This window comes from Gymnoscopelus microlampas, assembly GCF_963454915.1.
Source record: "Gymnoscopelus microlampas genome assembly, chromosome: 22".
NCBI classification, from domain to species: domain Eukaryota; kingdom Metazoa; phylum Chordata; class Actinopteri; order Myctophiformes; family Myctophidae; genus Gymnoscopelus; species Gymnoscopelus microlampas.
This window is the reverse complement of record NC_139959.1, coordinates 22,061,183-22,079,034: the sequence shown is the minus strand read 5'-3', so window position 1 is coordinate 22,079,034 and position 17,852 is coordinate 22,061,183. Positions and strand designations below refer to the sequence as shown.

The 17,852-nt window shown below is 43.1% G+C and overlaps 1 protein-coding gene across 2 annotated transcripts in view; it reads right to left on the bottom strand.

Moving 5' to 3' along the window:
* ntng1a (netrin g1a) overlaps positions 1-16,254 on the bottom strand; it is a 161,796-nt gene extending 145,542 nt beyond the window's left edge. For both annotated transcript variants that reach the window (XM_084049256.1, XM_084049257.1), the window contains exons 1-2: positions 16,166-16,254; positions 3,312-4,070 (exon numbers count right to left, since the gene is read on the bottom strand). In XM_084049256.1, the coding sequence (XP_083905382.1) occupies positions 3,312-3,572 (261 nt within the window). In that variant the 5' untranslated portion in view covers positions 3,573-4,070; positions 16,166-16,254. The remainder of the gene's footprint in view (positions 1-3,311; positions 4,071-16,165) is intronic.
* Positions 16,255-17,852: the final 1,598 nt, after the last annotated feature.

Genomic DNA, 17,852 nt, shown 5'->3' with positions numbered 1-17,852 from the left:
CCCCGGTGCTGCAGTGATCATAGGCTATAGCCACACCGTGCAAACCGCTATTGGCTTGGCGGCGGCGTTATATTGGCTGCCAAAGCGGCTCGGAATATCAGTGTTAATTGCCCTGCTGTTGGATGTTGATTTAGAGCCGTGATACTGCCGGTTGGTAAACAAAACCCAATTTGTAAAAAGTATTAGAATTAAAGGGAAAACGAGAAAACGCGTGTGTGTGTGTGTGTGTGTGTGTGTGTGTGTGTGTGTGTGTGTGTGTGTGTGTGCGTGTGCGTGTGCGTGTGCGTGTGCGCGTGCGCGTGCGCGTGCGCGTGCACGTGTGTGTGAGAGAGAGAGAGAGGAGGGAGGTGGGGTTCTACATTATTGTGAGAGGCAACAACCGTGGGAGTAAGGTAAACGTAGCTTGTTTAATACACATATCGAGTGCCCTGCTACATGGACTCGATGGAGCGGAGAAAACCCTCGCTCTTAATGCAATGAGCCGTCACTGCACCTACTGAAAGACTAATAAAAATGTACTTGGTTTCAGCCTCCCATCCCAAGCTCCTCCATGCCTAAGGATCCCCAAATACTAAGAACAACAAAGTCTGCACATACATACAGTACCGCAAATACCCTGGATCCAGTGTGCAGACTTGTTGTTCTTCGTATTTGTCTCTGCCCAGCACAATCTTACGATGTGTGGCAACGTAACATGTTGTGAGCCAAAATAGGGACGCCAGGTTCAAAGTTGTTAAACTGTCACAGTAATCTTATGATCCTTTCTTATCTCGTTCAGTGGTGTAAAGTAGTACATTTACTCAAGTAGGCCTACTGTACCTAGCCTGGTTTCATACCATAGACCTCGCCCACTCTCTGAGTGTACTGCCTCTTGGTCTGGAGTTGTAAATGGGACTTCTCCGGTACAAAATGTATTGTCCAATGAGAGTCGGAGGTGGGCGTGGGGATCCCTTAGGATTGGTTTAGGGAAACTCTAATCCCCTCCCCCTGAAGCTCCACGCAGCTTCAGGCTGATAATCATGCTAGTACCTCAGTACAATGTTGAGGTACTTTTATATACAAATTTCCAATTGTCTGTACTTTTTACTTCTACTCCATTACATCTCAGAGGTAAATATTGTACTTCTACTCCACTACAATTATTTGAAAACTTTAGCTACTAGTTACTTTGCAGATATAAATGATTATGTTATAAAACATACATTAACCACATTTAGCCCTATATTATACCTAGGCTATTTGAAAATAGCCGATCTACAAGCTCACAACGCGTCGCATTGCTCAGGATCTGTCGTCTCTCTTGGACAACGCATGGCCCACAAAGGCAGACGGTGACAAACGGGTGGGGGTCGGAGGTCAATCAGGGATCGCAGGGCCACACACACAAACACACACGCACACGCAAACACACACATACACCACCCAATCCTTGGCCCAACCTTGCGAGTGCATGAGTCGATCACGTGCGTCAGCGTTTTTGAGAAATGCCTGGGAGATATGGGGGCTGAATAATATGTCCTATGAATAAAACACATTAGCTACAAAACATATTGAATAATTCACCTTTTAAAGCGCACCCCCCCCCCCACTCCCTTCCCCCCTTCCCATATTCACATCCCTCTCCCAAAGCTGGAGATGTTAGGTTTTCAGTCAGGGAATCTCTTGCTCTCTTGGTTCCCCCTCTCACCCAATCCCCCTCTGTCTGTCTGTCTGTCTGTCTGTCTGTCTGTCTGTCTGTCTGTCTGTCTGTCTGTCTGTCTCTCAAGCTCTGTCTCTCAAGCTCTGTCTGTCTGTCTCTCAAGCTCTGTCTGTCTGTCTCTCAAGCTCTGTCTGTCTGTCCGTCCGTCCGTCCGTCCGTCCGTCCGTCCGTCCGTCTCTCTCTATGTGTGTGTCTCTCTCTCTCTCTCTCTCTCTCTCTCTCTCTCTCTCTCTCTCTCTCTCTCTCTCTCTCTCTCTCTCTCTCTCTCTCTCTCTCTCTCTCTCTCTCAGCTGACTTTCTGCTGATGGGGCGACCGTCTATTTATACTCCTCAAGTAACAACTTTATTTTCCTGGAGCATCTCACTATTTATCCAAAGAGCTTTGGAACTCTTTAGAAGTGCATTTGTTCCGAGAGAATCTTTGATGGCTTGGAATGAGTGACGTTCCCACAATGGATTCATCATTTGGGGTTAGACCGAGGGAACCTGCTGTGCAAACAGCCCAAAATGAGTAGAGGGGTGTTTTGCTAATTAAATACTACACCTCATAGACGCCCCCTTCACGCCTGAAATGAGACTTTCTTTCCAACTCCAGCGGGAAGTTTAGTTTAAAGTTTTTTTTGCAAAGTGCCTTTGTTGATTTTGCAACTGTATTTTTTTTGCGAAATCAACAGTTCTGAGGACACCATCATTATAATGTGATGAGCGTTTTAACGTGATTCATCCAAACTTTGTCGGTTTGACAAAATTCTAAATGGAACCGCCATTGCTTTCAGCCAAAGCAAAACATTCAGCACAATCCTGGATGAAGTGGATATACATAATACTCAGTAATAGTTAGAAGATGGATTGCCACCGATTTCCTTTTCTTTCTTGTGTGTTTCTTCTACGCCAGTGGATAGTTTAGTGAACAAACTTTACAGAAGTAAGTAAAGATATCTCAGCAGCAACAACACCAGCCAGTGATATATTTTCACGTTTGAAATGATTGTTTATTATCTTGTACGTGTATCTATATTCTTGAGAACGCACCGTGTAAATTGTCTTTTTTTTTAAACATTTCTAATATTGTCCTTATTCACTGGAACGCACCGACCCCACCGAGACAAATTCTTCATTATGTGCAAATATACTAGAATAGAAGAATAGAATAGACTTTATTTGCCATTTGCACAAGTGCATAGGACATTTTGGAGCTCAGCTCCCAGGGTCAGCATTTTAAAAAGAAGACAGAAAGTACAGAGAAAACATCCTACAATCATCCTACAATTGACTTGAATCTTGTGCAAACAAGCTCCAAAATCAGCCCAATTGGGTCTCTGAGCTGTGCTACTTTGTTGAAAGTACAGGTATCCATCATGCTTAACATTTCCCTGCGTGTCCCAGTAGGCTGATACAAGAGTGTGTAACTAAATCCATTTTGGAATCAAATCTTTCATGACACACTATACATTCTGGTAGGGGGAAAAAAGATAATCAGCGAGTCACGCCATTAGCCATTATGTCAGCGTACAAGCAAAGCTATTCATGTGGTGGATATTGTTTCAAACATACTTATGTTTCATTCTTTTCATGGGGTCGGGGGGGGGGAGGTCATATAGGGTGAACTCACCAGGGCGCAGTAGGTCTCCGGGGGGTCGCCGCAGGTGATGTTGGGCGGGTCCACCGACACCTTCAGGTACTTGGTCATGTCGGCCGCCTCCGGCTGGCACGCCATGTAGTCCCACGTCAGGCCCTCGTCTGTGTACACCTGGGACTTGCACACGTCGTAGTGGCCCCACGCCGCCGGGTAGTGCTGCATGGCCGCGCGGCCGAGCCCCGTCCACACGGCGGCGACCTGCAGCATCGCTAGTAGCGCCAAGGGGAAACGCATGACTGGATCACACCTCCTCCGAAACGCAAGCGTGCGAGGGAGGGAGAGAGACTCGCACGTCTCGATGGCCCGTCTCCGGGAAAACGGAGGGAGTTTTTACGCGATAATCCAACTTCTACTGCTGAGAGACGCGAGGGAGAGAGGCTGCATGCCACAGTCTCTTTAACGGCGATGGGGAGATGCAAAGCTGCTTTCTTTGGTTTTCTGTGTTTTTTTTTGTGTATTGGTCTCTTTGTGTTGGCTTTTTTATTCAGACGGGGGGGGCGGCCTGGTCGCCGGCCCCGTCGAGATGAGATAAGGAGGAGGGGAGAGGAAGGAAGAAGAAGGGCGGTAGGAGGTGGAGAAAAAAAGGTCGAAGGGTGGGGGGGGGGGGCGGGCGGGCGTTCCACTCCAGGAGTGATGGCCCTTTCCGACAAGCCGATAGGGAGATGAGTGACGGGTCCTCCTCAGCTCGGCTGGCTGTCAATCATGGCGTCGGTCGTGCCTGGCGTTCCGGCGCTGAGGAGAAACGAGAAGAGAAGAGAAAAAAAGGCAGAGGGGAGGGATGAATATACCTGACCGCGAAGGGGGATAAGGGGGGATAGGGTTCGACAGAGGCATGGGTATTATAGCAGATGTCAAGGCTATGGATGAGAGGTGGTGTGTGTGCTTAGTGCGTGCATGTGCGTGTGAGTGGAGTGCGCACGTGTCTGGCGGCTAACAATGGTGCCAGATTGCCACGCGGTGTCCATCACAACACAGAGATTGAGTAACTGAGAGCCCATCAAGGTAAATTGGATACCACTGCTTTCACGCAGAGCCGTCACCTCGCACAGCGCTATCATCTCCAGTATTTAACACCTCGTCTCCGCTCGCGCGCACACACACACACACACACACACACACACACACACACACACACACACACACACACACACACACACACACACACACACACACACACACACACACACACACACACACACACACACACACACACACACACACACACACACACACACACACACACAGAGCCACCTTTACAGCACCGCCACCAAAGCCCTCAACAAACTACAGTGTGGGCAAAACTCCTCCGCCCGCAGTGGTGGAAAGTAACTAAGCACGTGTACGCAAGTACTGTACTTAAGTACAATTTTGAGGTACTTTTCCTTTACTGGAGTATTTCCAATATTAATTACTTTTACTTCCACTCCACTACATCTCAGAGCAAATATTGTACTTTTACTCCACTAGTATTACCTGAAAACGTTAGTTACTAGCTACTCTGCAGATTTTGATGATTATTACAAAACATGCATTAACTATATTCTGCCTTATATATTTGAACATAGCAGATCTACAAGCTCACAACGTGGTGTGAGCTTATAGATTGGCTATTTTCAAAATATTCAGTTTAAACAATCAGTTTAATACATTTTATACATTATACATACAGAAAACGTTCTAATTTCTACATAATGAGTACTTTCTACTTTTGGTACTTTAAGTACATTTTGATACCAATACGTTTGTACTTTTACTCAAGTAAATTTTGAATTCCGGACTTTTACTTGAAACAGAGTATTTTGACATTGCAGTATTGATACTTCTATTTAAGTAAAACAAAATTAGTATTTTTACCACCACTGCCGCTGCCCGCCTACTCGCCAGTACACCACTCTCCATGACCTGTACTGGCTCCCAGTCAAATACAGCATACACTATCCAGTAAAAGTAAAAGTACCTATTTTTTTTTTACTTAAGTACAGTACCTGAGTAATTCCAGCCAGATAGATAGATAGATAGATAGATAGATAGATAGATAGATAGATAGATAGATAGATGGATGAACATGTATCTCTGCCTGCAGGCTGCACATTCTAAGTGATCAATGCATCACAGGACACAGGCTATTCTTTTGTCCATATCTCCCCGCCCAGAGACAAGGCGGGCAGCCAGGGCCAGCCCAGTTCGCTGAGCTGGCCCGGCGGATAGAGATGTAGCGAATGTCTCCACACAGTGTCCTGAGGGGAGGTAATTGATGGGGACTTAAGCCAGCATTCACAGGGGCAGAGAGAGAGCATGAGAGAGAGAGAGAGAGAGAGAGAGAGAGAGAGAGAGAGAGAGAGAGAGAGAGAGAGACACAGAGAGAGAGAGAGAGAGAGAGACATTTTAGTGCCGGTTAATCAGTCAGGCAAGTCAATGAAGGTCTGCTGACCCACCACACCTTACAGTCTGCGGTGATCAATTAGTGCACAGCGTGGCCATGGGCAGTGGTGGACAACATACAGTATAGACCCCTTAACAGACGACGTCACACTGATAAGAACCAGTATGCGCGCGCAGGCCGGCACCATATGAAACCCATTCTGTCATGTCTCGCAAGGACGCACCTCACTAGCCAACACACAAGAGGAGGTTGAATGAACTGAAACCAGCGCACACCAAAACAATATGTTGGGAATTGATTGCATCATTGATTGCAATCACCTGTGCGTCCAGTCTCAATGTTGGTCTATACTCAAGCATTCTAAGGTACAAATTTTATATCAATGCATTGCTGCATTGAAATCTAGAACATTTTTAAAAAAAAACGAAAAAAGAAACTGTGAAAATAGCAGGTCTACAAGCTCACTATGCGTCACAATATTTCCCACAATTTTTTAATTGGTCAATTCATAATAGATTTTTGTAAGGTTGGGTCCCAAAAGTCCCTTCCTAGAAATGTAGTGGAATCAAAAGTACAAAAATATACACATTTCTATTTGAAATGTAAAGTGTTTTCCTATGGTCACCTATAAAGTGTGAATATCAAACATAGGTTAGACACATTTGGACCCATGAATGATATTATAACCTGTAAATGAACCCTTGATTACCAGTTAGAAGCATTGTGTCATGTCTCATTAGGAACTGTTCATGCTGGGATATTTGAAAGGCCTATCTGTTAGATAGAATATGATATGAAAGGCCTATCTGATGAATATGATATGAAAGGCCTACTGTATCTGATTATTTAGAATATGATATGAAAGGCCTATCTGTTTAGAATATAATAGCATAATGCAGCCATTATAAATTGATTGTTGACCTTAACCGGAGGGCATGTTGATGTGACATACTTTCCTCATGATTTTGAGGCCCAAATTATGTTTAATACTCTGATTGTGTCTTAAATACATCGAAATTGTTGTGACGGTCTTGTGAGCATCATACATTAAACTTGAGTCAGTACTGTTCAATGGAAGATGTGTTCCAAAATATAAGCCAAAACATAGCCAAACAGACTGATCCTTATCGGGGACATCTGGTATCCTGGCAAGAATCAGTCAAGTGATCAGGAAACACTTAATAAAAACAATATATAATAATATAATAAGTACAAATTGCTAAGTACATTTTCTTTTTAATATCAATGTAATGCTGTATTAAAATTTCGATATTTCCCAAAAAAATCTAAGGTTTTCAAGAAAGTTGAAAAACATGTCGGTAAAAGTGAAAATAGAGCTACAAGCTCAGATCTGCTATTTTCACTATAGTTGAAATAGGCTTTAAGTGGTTGATTCATAATGTGCTTTTTACGTTCCTGGGAACTTAGTGGAGTCAAAAGTACAATATTTCTCTTAGATTTTTTTGGATACTTATTACTTTGACTCTACATTTCAAATACTAAAAAGTATGTACTTAAGAACAGTACTCAAGAAAGGTACTTTGTTACTGTGCTCCACTGTTAATGGCTTCCTGACAGGTGTTGTAATGGCCCCATCAACCCTTCAGGAACACAACTCCAACCACATTACACCTGCCGTCCGTACTTTGGCCATATAGGTGAAGATTTATTTTTTCTAAAATAGCCAGTCTACAAGCTTCTCGACACATTGGGGAGTTGTAGATCGGCTATGTACACTGCGCGACACCATCATAAAATAAAAAATAAATAGTTGTTAACTTTGTAGTTGCCTCATAAAAATAAAAAAAGAGAGAAATTATCACTCTTTTTCAAATCTGCCGAATCATCATCTGCATATTCCATTGGGAAACGGTGCCCTGCAGCTACAGATGAAGACAATTTGTTCCGTATCCATGTTTCTAAATATATATCTATATCTTCATTCACAGTCAATTCGATATACTGCACATCATCATTTTAAGGATACACTGTCTGTGGTGGCTGTGTGATCACTGTGTCTGTGTGGGAGCACAGAGTGTTCCCGCTTATCGTGTTTCAGGCCGACTTTACATCTGCCCCTCCAAGAGAAATCATACAACATATCATTGCTGGCCTTGGGTTAGAATCACAGTGCGAGTTCACAGCGTTTCCTGCATCTGAGACTAAAGGTCCTTGATCCAATGGTATTTCCAATTTTCTATACTTTTACTTCTACTCCACTACATCTCCGAGGCAAATATTGTGCTTTTACTCCACTACAATTATTTGAAAACGTTTTAGTTACTAGTTACTTTACAGATTCTGATTATTATTACAAAACATACATTACCCACTTCAGCTCTGTATACATTTCGGCCATTTGAAAATAGCCGATCTACAAGCTCACAATGCGTCGCGATGCGACGCATTGTGAGCTTGTAGATCGGCTATTTTCAATAGATTTTTACACATTTTGAAAACTTGTGATTCTGCATAATTCTGTACTTTTACTCAAGTACATTTTTAATTCCGGACTTGTATTTGTAACAGAGTTTTTCTACATTGCAGTATTGATACTTTTACTTAAGTAAAAAGAAAATGGTACTTCTTCCACCACTGTACCCAAATGAATAGCTTCTAGACTCGCAAATAAACATCAAATAAACTATGTCACACATAGCAGCCTACTCTGTATAGTTCTATATAGTTGCTATATGCTGGGCATGAAGAAAAGAATCAGTACAATCATTACAAATTGCTGATCTTCCTCTCGTGTGTATTCATTGTAGCTGTCAAAACATTATTAACTATTGCATTAAAAACCCATCACAATCAACCCAAATGAACATTATATATCGTCTCTGTCGGGTGGAAACCTCATATGTCCAAAACTGTTACTTTCCAAAAGCATCAAAAGTAGCAGATCTGCAAGCTCGAGCTCGAGCTTGCAGATCTGCTACTCGTGATGCTTTTGTGTGACGTATAGTATGATCAAGTAGGGCGTTAATTTACGAAAAAACACAAAAAGTTAGAATATGGAGATAGGGGGTTTCTACCCGACAGCAACGATATACAGATGTAAAGTGTTTTCCTATGGTCACCTATAAAGTGTGAATATCAAACATAGGTTAAACACATTTGGACCCATGAATGATATTATAACCTGTAAATGAACCCTTAATTACCAGTTAGAAGCATTGTGTCATGTCTCATTAGGAACTGTTCATGCTGGGATATTTGAAAGGCCTATCTGTTAGATAGAATATGATATGAAAGGCCTATCTGTTTAGAATATAATAGCATAATGCAGCCATTATAAATTGATTGTTGACCTTAACCGGAGGGCATGTTGATGTGACATACTTTCCTCATGATGTTGAGGCCCAAATTATGTTTAATACTCTGATTGTGTCTTAAATACATCGAAATTGTTGTGACGGTCTTGTGAGCATCATACATTAAACTTGAGTCAGAACTGTTCAATGGAAGATGTGTTCCAAAATATAAGCCAAAACATAGCCAAACAGACTGATCCTTATCGGGGACATCTGGTATCCTGGCAAGAATCAGTCAAGTGATCAGGAAACACTTAATAAAAACAATATATAATAATATAATAAGTACAAATTGCTAAGTACATTTTCTTTTTAATATCAATTTTCTTTAATATTACATTTTCTTTTTAATAGCCGATCTACAAGCTCACAATGCGTCGCGATGCGACGCATTGTGAGCTTGTAGATCGGCTATTTTCAATAGATTTTTACACATTTTGAAAACTTGTGATTCTGCATAATTCTGTACTTTTACTCAAGTACATTTTTAATTCCGGACTTGTATTTGTAACAGAGTTTTTCTACATTGCAGTATTGATACTTTTACTTAAGTAAAAAGAAAATGGTACTTCTTCCACCACTGTACCCAAATGAATAGCTTCTAGACTCGCAAATAAACATCAAATAAACTATGTCACACATAGCAGCCTACTCTGTATAGTTCTATATAGTTGCTATATGCTGGGCATGAAGAAAAGAATCAGTACAATCATTACAAATTGCTGATCTTCCTCTCGTGTGTATTCATTGTAGCTGTCAAAACATTATTAACTATTGCATTAAAAACCCATCACAATCAACCCAAATGAACATTATATATCGTCTCTGTCGGGTGGAAACCTCATATGTCCAAAACTGTTACTTTCCAAAAGCATCAAAAGTAGCAGATCTGCAAGCTCGAGCTCGAGCTTGCAGATCTGCTACTCGTGATGCTTTTGTGTGACGTATAGTATGATCAAGTAGGGCGTTAATTTACGAAAAAACACAAAAAGTTAGAATATGGAGATAGGTGGTTTCTACCCGACAGCAACGATATACAGATACAAATGGAGACTGGGATAAACCACTTTCAACCTGGCGTCCTTATTTTGGGCATGTCGTTATTATTTTTAAATAAGAAATCCAGAAATATTTGGAAAATATTCATTGCGTGACAAAGTGTGGCAGGAGAGGATAAACTAGGCAAATGCAGCCAAGATTGAGATAAAGATAGAGAGAGAGAGAATACGGACAGACAGAGGATGGAGGCGGGTAGAAGAGGGCGAAGAGGTTGAAGCACCTCGACTGTAAAATGCAAGAATGTCAACGTGAGGAAGTCAGCAGGTGGGGGGAGGCAGCCAATTATCCAGGAGAACTCTTGGCACCGAGCTCCCTGTTTCCATTAAGAGACATAATATTACCATGTTAAGGAGAGGATTAAAGACGTGGTCAGTGTGTGTGCGCGTGTACGTGTGCGCGTGTGTGTGTGTGTGTGTATGTGTGTGCGTGTGCGGCTGTGCGCGCGTGCGGTGGGGCCTACTCGCTAACCCCCCCACATGAATAGAGCTCGGGTCACAGGTAATGAGACAACAGTGCTAGCAAGGGCCTCGATAGGGATACGCGAGAGGAGCAATAGAGATCACAAGTGCCGGGGTCATTATCACTCCCCCGCTAGCCCGGACACCAGGCACTTCCTCTCATTACTCCCCTTTTAGAATCCGCAGAATAAAAGAGGAGAGAGAGAGAGAGGGGAGGAGAGGGAGAGGGGAGGGGAGAGACCAGATGGGGGGGAGCGTGCCGCGCATTTTAAGCAAGGCCCCGGCTATTTGGGGCAGGTCGCTTCCTCCGCCATCGATCAAGGTTCCGGCGGAGGACGTCGGAGAGAATAGGGCGCTTGCAAAAAGGAGCCTGCAGACTCTCTCTCCCTTCGCGGTGACACTGTGTGCAGCAGCACTTGTCCCCAGCCCTGAGTCATGTGGCAAAGGTGACAGCTATAGCTATGAAAAATAAAAGCCTCAAAAACATAGGTCACTGCAGTCTAAATAAAAAAAAGAGAATAATCTGTGAATATCGTCGCTGCTGGGCAGAAACCTCATATCCCCATGTTTCAAAGTTCTGTTTTTTTTGTAAATTAATGCCCTACTTCATCATACAAAGAGTTTCACACAAAAGTAGCGAAAATAGCAGATCTACAAGCTCACAATGCAAAATTCAAAATCAGTATTTTACCTTTTTTATAATAATAAAAACGGACACGTTTTACACTATGCTAGTTTCAGACACTCAATGTATCTTGACTTGCCGTGCTATGTACACACATATATGTTGCTGTATTTGATGTGACTTCACCACTTAAGCCCAATAGACCAGATCAGAATGTCAGAATAGTTGTAAACAAGCGTGCATTTTCGTTTTCGTTTCGTTAGTTTTAATGTCTACGGACGTTTTCACGAGTCCAAAACATTAAATATAGTTGGTCAACCTGTGGATATTTAGAACAAAATTACATATTTCTAATAACAATATCACAAGTGTCCTTTTCTTCCAGAAATATGGTTAGAATCATTCTGCTCCAATTCGACACTGTCTGTGTTATCTACCTGGAAATACACGTTTTGGCTGTGGTGATGTCATGAGAATTTGGTCTATATTTCAGTTGACTGAAGTCCGCCAGGGGTCTAATACTTGGCCTCCTCCTTTTCAGTGGTGGAAAGTAACAAAGTACATTTACTCAAGTACTACAGTACTTAAGTAACATTTTTAGGAATTTTTACTTTACTGGAGTATTTCCAGTTTTCAGTACTTCTACTTCAACTCCACTACATCTCAGAGGCAAATATTGTACTTTCACTCCACTACAATTATTTGAAAACATTAGTTACTAGTTACTTTGCAGATATAAATTATTACATTATAAAACATTGTCCCAAACATTTTGTCCTTCCACATCAAATCTCTTCGTATATTTGTGAAATGTTTTTTGCTGAATGTTCACACATTTTTGCTGCAATGTTTTCCTACTATGACATGCCCATGAATAGGAACGCTACATGGGTTTATGGTGATAATGTAGGTTGTCCCCTGCACTTGACTCTCTTTGGGCTCCCAGGTGGATTGAGATGCCATTTTATTTCTTGTGAAGGGACTCTCAAGTCACTTTCCAACACTGCAATGGCGAGGCTGACTTTCTATTCAAACATATGAATGTTTCATAAGGCCCATATATGACCTGGTTGAGGGCGTGGTATAGTCGTTGACTATACATTCCATCTCGCGACCTCCCACGAAAAGCAGGCAAACCCCCCTGCCCGCCTACAAGTGTCTGCTTCCATCCGCCCCCGCCACCACTCAAGGGGCCACTCAAGCATGGATGAGGTTTTTTTTTAGTTGCCGGGGCGAGTGTGTGAGTTGGGGGGGGATTCCCTGGAGAGATAGACAGGCAGAAATGGAGGATACATAAAGATGGCAATATTAAAAAAAAGTGCTTCCTCTATGCGCTCAGTGCTCTCTCCTCCACACACACACACACACACACAGTTTCCCTGTGCCTCCTCCTCCCTTTTGAGAATCCCTAATCTGGCCTGTTAACCACCTGCCAATATGCTGGCAGCCTCATACATAAACATATGGCAGACGGTGCATGGCCCTGCAAACATGACAGCCCCTTCTCTTCTGGAACAGTGAGTTAGCCCACAACGCATCCATCCCCGGGGCAAGCCTCACACTCAACCGACTTTCAATGTGTCTCTCTGCTTTTGCAAACCGGCAAGACATGTGATCATTTAATAATGACAGCAGGTAAGCTAATGTGCGTGCCGGTGACAACCGTTTTTTTTTTAGTAATTGGTGGATTGGCGGTGGTGGTGGTCGGTGTGCAGATTGAGGAGCTACAGTAAGCTCAAATCAAAGCCTGGCTGTGAGTCTTCTTTCGGCCATCGTTTCCTTTTTCCCAGAGATGGAGAGAGAGAGAGAGAGAGAGAGAGAGAGAGAGAGAGAGAGAGAGAGAGAGAGAGAGAGAGAGAGCTGACATGGCAGCCTCCCTCCTCCCGAAATACGACGTGATTGTTACAGCCAGACAGGTCTCAGGCCTCTGAAGGCAACTAACTCCCTATAGGTGCTGCTGCCAAAGATGTGCTTCACTTGCTTCCACACAGCTGCACCTCACTTTAGTAGTCAGTCTCTTTCTCTCTCCATCTCTCTCTCTCTCAGCTCCTCTCTCTCTGTCTCTCTCTGTCTCTCTCTCTGTCTCTCAGCTCCACTCTCTCTCCCTCTCTAGCCACGCTCCCCCCTTTCCCTTCCACCCGCTAGTGAGTTGGAGGAAGCTGCCACATGCACTCTGTGTGTGTGCGACAGCGGCACTTTTGACAGGGTGACGCCTGCGATGTGGGCTGTGTCGATCTGAGTGCCCTGGGGCATCAGTTACTCCGGCGCAAAGCATGCCGTCCACCAAATGAGACAGGAGGGAGATGATCGCGCCTGTCTCTTCTTTGCTGCTCTCAGTCTCTCTCTCTCTCTCTCTCTCTCTCTCTCCCATTACTCTATCTGTGTATCTCCCCCATCTCCTTGGTGTCTCTGTCTGTCTGTCTGTCTGTCTGTCTGTCTGTCTGTCTGTCTGTCTGTCTGTCTGTCTGTCTGTCTGTCTGTCTGTCTGTCTGTCTCTTTCTCTCTCCAGCTCTCCACCTCCTCACCAGTCACCACCACCAACCAAGCAGCACATGCTCTTCTTTGCGACATAGGAACACCTTATGCATTATTAAAGACACTTTTCCTAAAAGGCTGCTAGCACATTATTCAGCAACCACAGTGACATGCCTGGAGACTCAAAATGTCCACTTGGAGTCTAAAGAAATATGCTCGCCCAGGTAGTTCAGCCGAGGTGGAAAGATAGGGAGTAGAAGCAGCTGCTGCCAACCAACGCACAGGTTTAACAAAGGAATGAATGCCTAGCAAAGATGTACCTGTCTCTTCAATTAAAACACACACACACACACACACACACACACACACACACACACACACACACACACACACACATACACACACACACACACACACACACACACACACACACACACACACACACACACACACACACACACACACACACACACACACATTGTAATATATACATACGCACGCGCACACACACGCACGCACGCACGCGCGCGCGCACACACACACACACACACACACACACACACACACACACACACACACACACACACACACACACACACACACACACAGTAATATATACATACGCACGCGCACACACACGCAGTATAGAGCCACAGCCACAAGCAGGAGGACGATTAGTAATGGCCTTATGAGGGTTTGACATTAATTCAAAGTATTCACAAATGCAAATATTTTAATATGCACTTAAATACTCATGTGTTCAGCCATTCACCTGTTAAATCCAAATTATCCAATTATCCATTTATCCAATTAATTATAAATGTTTAGGGTATAATTCATGTAGGCCTATAAGTCCTATAAATGTTATAAGATGTCCGTCTACACAACACTATTAAAATATGGCGATTCCATGTCAAATCATCATAACAATTTCAATGATTGTGTTTCTTTCTTCTTTTTGTACTTCACTGAAGACAAGTTACCCTTATTTCGATATATAGCTAATGCAAACGTGTGCGTAAATTAGACTAAAGCCGTAAATGGAAAGAAACGCTGTTAATGCTTAAGACAAAAGAGGCGTTCTATAAGCTTAATTTCATTAATGACTTGCAGCTTGCTTATCCAGAAGCGAGGTTAACTGTTATAATTGTAGATAATGATACCAATTAGAAACAGGTGATGTAGGCTACAATACGTAGCTTAATTATAATAGACTGTTAATGTTAGTCCTATAAATCAACGGTTCTCAACCAGTGGGTTGGGACCCTATATGATTTTTGGGGGGCCCCAGATGACAGTGAAGTGATAATTTAAGGACTTCTAAGACCTTTTTAATACCTCAAAAAAGTAAGAAAGAGAGCATCAAAAGTAATCTACAAACTATACTATAAAAACTGGCCAAACATTGGCCAAATTGTAAAATAATGTAAGAAGGGCAAACCTTGTGAAAATAGCTGATCTACAAGCTCACAATGCCTCGCGTTGCACGTCGTGAGCTTGTAGATCTTGCTATGTTCACACTATTTATCTGTGGAACCGAGTCAAACAAAATATAATGTATCAACTCCTACAATTCCAATTGCTTGGGGGGTCCCCAGTTCAAACATGATTATTTTTTTTTGGGGGGGGGGGGGGGGTCCCCAGTTCAAATGATTATTTAGGGGGGTCACGGCCTGAAAAGGTTGAGAACCACTGCTATAAATGACCTGCAACAGCACAGCTGTAAAAAGTGACAGGCAGCTATAACAATTAGCCTGTAATAAATTCCACAAGGGGGCGCTTTTAAAAAATTGGGAAATGGTTGAAGTTTTGATTGCGTTTAAGATCTTTGAGTTTGACATCTGATATCCTTTACATTATTTCCAATTTTCAATTAATCTCTTATATGTCCAGAAAGTCTCAAAAAGTTTCTGTCGTTTTAAAAGGGAGAGGTATTTTGCCAAATATGAAATATACGCACAAGTCGCCTGTTCATTAATACAAGGCTATAACCAGGGTGTGAATGAACGGATACAGGATAGGTGGGCACTAGTAGGGACATCTGGGCACCTCGATGTAAAATTGGCTATTTTGTCCAAAATGTAAAAAAAATAAAAATATTTGTAAAATCGTCTCAAGCAATGTAAAGTATACATGATGTGAACATGCACGGTAGGCCTACATCATTATCAGACTTGATTTTATCCTTCGACTTCTTGTTTATGCCCCAAAATGACTGGATGTACAGGGTTTGTAGCAATTGTAGAAATATTAGACCTTAATTGTCGAAAGTTTAAGCATCATGTACAGCCTACTTTACTTTACTTAAAAACATTTTCCAATTATTTTATTTGTTTTACATTTTGGACAAAATAGACAATTTTACATCGAGGTGCCCAGATGTCCCTATAGTGCCCACCTATCCTGTAACCGAACGGGATGATTATAAAGCACACCTTCATAAACGTTAAGCTCAAAGGCCCCATGCATCCACACAATAAAGTAAACTTCACAAACACATTAAGTAAACTTACATTGCTTGATCCCCCATTCGATTCACCAGCCACAACGCTTTTTATCACCAACCCGTTCAACAAGTTCATGAAAGAACGATCACACACCACAGGGAAAACCTCTTTAAGACGCTGCTTGGTAAACGTATAGATGTGTGAGGAGTTTGGGGCGTGAGAGAGTGAGAGAGAGAGAGGATGTTCAAAAGTTGATGATCCCACGAGGTTTTAGAAGAAAGCTGACCACTGTCCGTGCAGGCGATTGAACGGCATGTCCGATAATACGCACGTCAATCTCAGAGGAATCGCTGCGCGCACCATGTCTCTCTTTTTTTTTGGGGGGGGGGGGGGGGCGATCAGAAGAGATTTCTGCCCACACTTCAATGATGATTGATCACCGATCGGAGAGCTCCGTCAGCAGCATTTCGTGTAAATGTGAGGATCTCTTTTTGACAGGTGCAGCTTATTTCTTCCCGTTTGCCAAAGCGTTCCCGTCATCATTCTTCTATAACACCTGTCGTTCCAGTCAGTCACAGATCCATCATGATGATTCGAGGCGTTCAATTAATAATAACAATGTCCGCAAGATAAAACAAGAAGGAGAGAAAAAAAAGAGAGAGACCCCACGGTGAAATAAAAGTTTGGCCTGAGCGTGTCCTTTTTTTGGTCTGTCATTAAAAATAAAAGAAACAATCCCGTTTTGTAATTCCTCTCGAGTCCAACCTGACCAAGATGTTTGACTTGTGTACAGATACGGTGCTCTGTGTGGAATCGCCGTCTTTCTCTCTCTCTCTCTCCCCCTCCAATCTCTCTCTCTCTCTCTCTCTCTCTCTCTCTCTCTCTCTCTCTCTCTCTCTCTCTCTCTCTCTCTCTCTCTCTCGGGCTACGAATAGGTTTCAGCCACTCAAAGTGGACATGAATCATACCAATTATACTCGGCTGCTGAGAATATCCTCCGCCGCTCCAGCACAGCGCGGAGACGCACCAGCACCGACCGCCCTGCAGGCTGAGATGGCGGGCATGATAAGGCGCTCGGTGGGGGGGATCTATTCCTTCCTCACACACCTATGTCTTCTCTTCTCCTCCTCTTCTTGCCGGGACCCGTCAGAAACTCCGAAAGGAGGATAGCAAACTCGGGGGGCTCTGGTAGGCTATAGTAGAGAGAAGCGGGCTGCTTTCATCTATCTAAACCCATGCGCACAGACCCGTGTGTGGTGCAGCCTAATATCGGACCAAGATCAGCGATCGCACCCGAACGCGCGTTAATATAATGATGGTCGCATCCCGGTTTGTCTGATGCCTCGAGACACACTCCGCAGGGTCCTAGAGCTGGGATTTAATTGCGCTTCGCACACGTCAAATTGTTTAAGTTTTTCGTGCAACTGGACTTAAATTATGGCCTTTTTTCGAATACATGGACCCCGATGGAAACAAGCCATAGTGCTTTCTTGGGTTTAATCCTTTTAGCATCTTTTTGTATAGAACTGTACTTTCTGTGCTTTTTTTTGTGTGCAAATCTGTTAATAAAGTATTCAACCAATCAATCAAAAGCCTGTGTGGTATAGGCTAATAAAGACTGTGTAAAGTGGTGTAACACGGGACGATTGACTTTCTAAATAAGCTGAATGAGTCCTGCAGAGTGTAGACTCTGTAGGCTATTGTTGCACAGGGGGAAATGAAGAAAATAACGGAGCGGTGCCAGGCTGTTCAG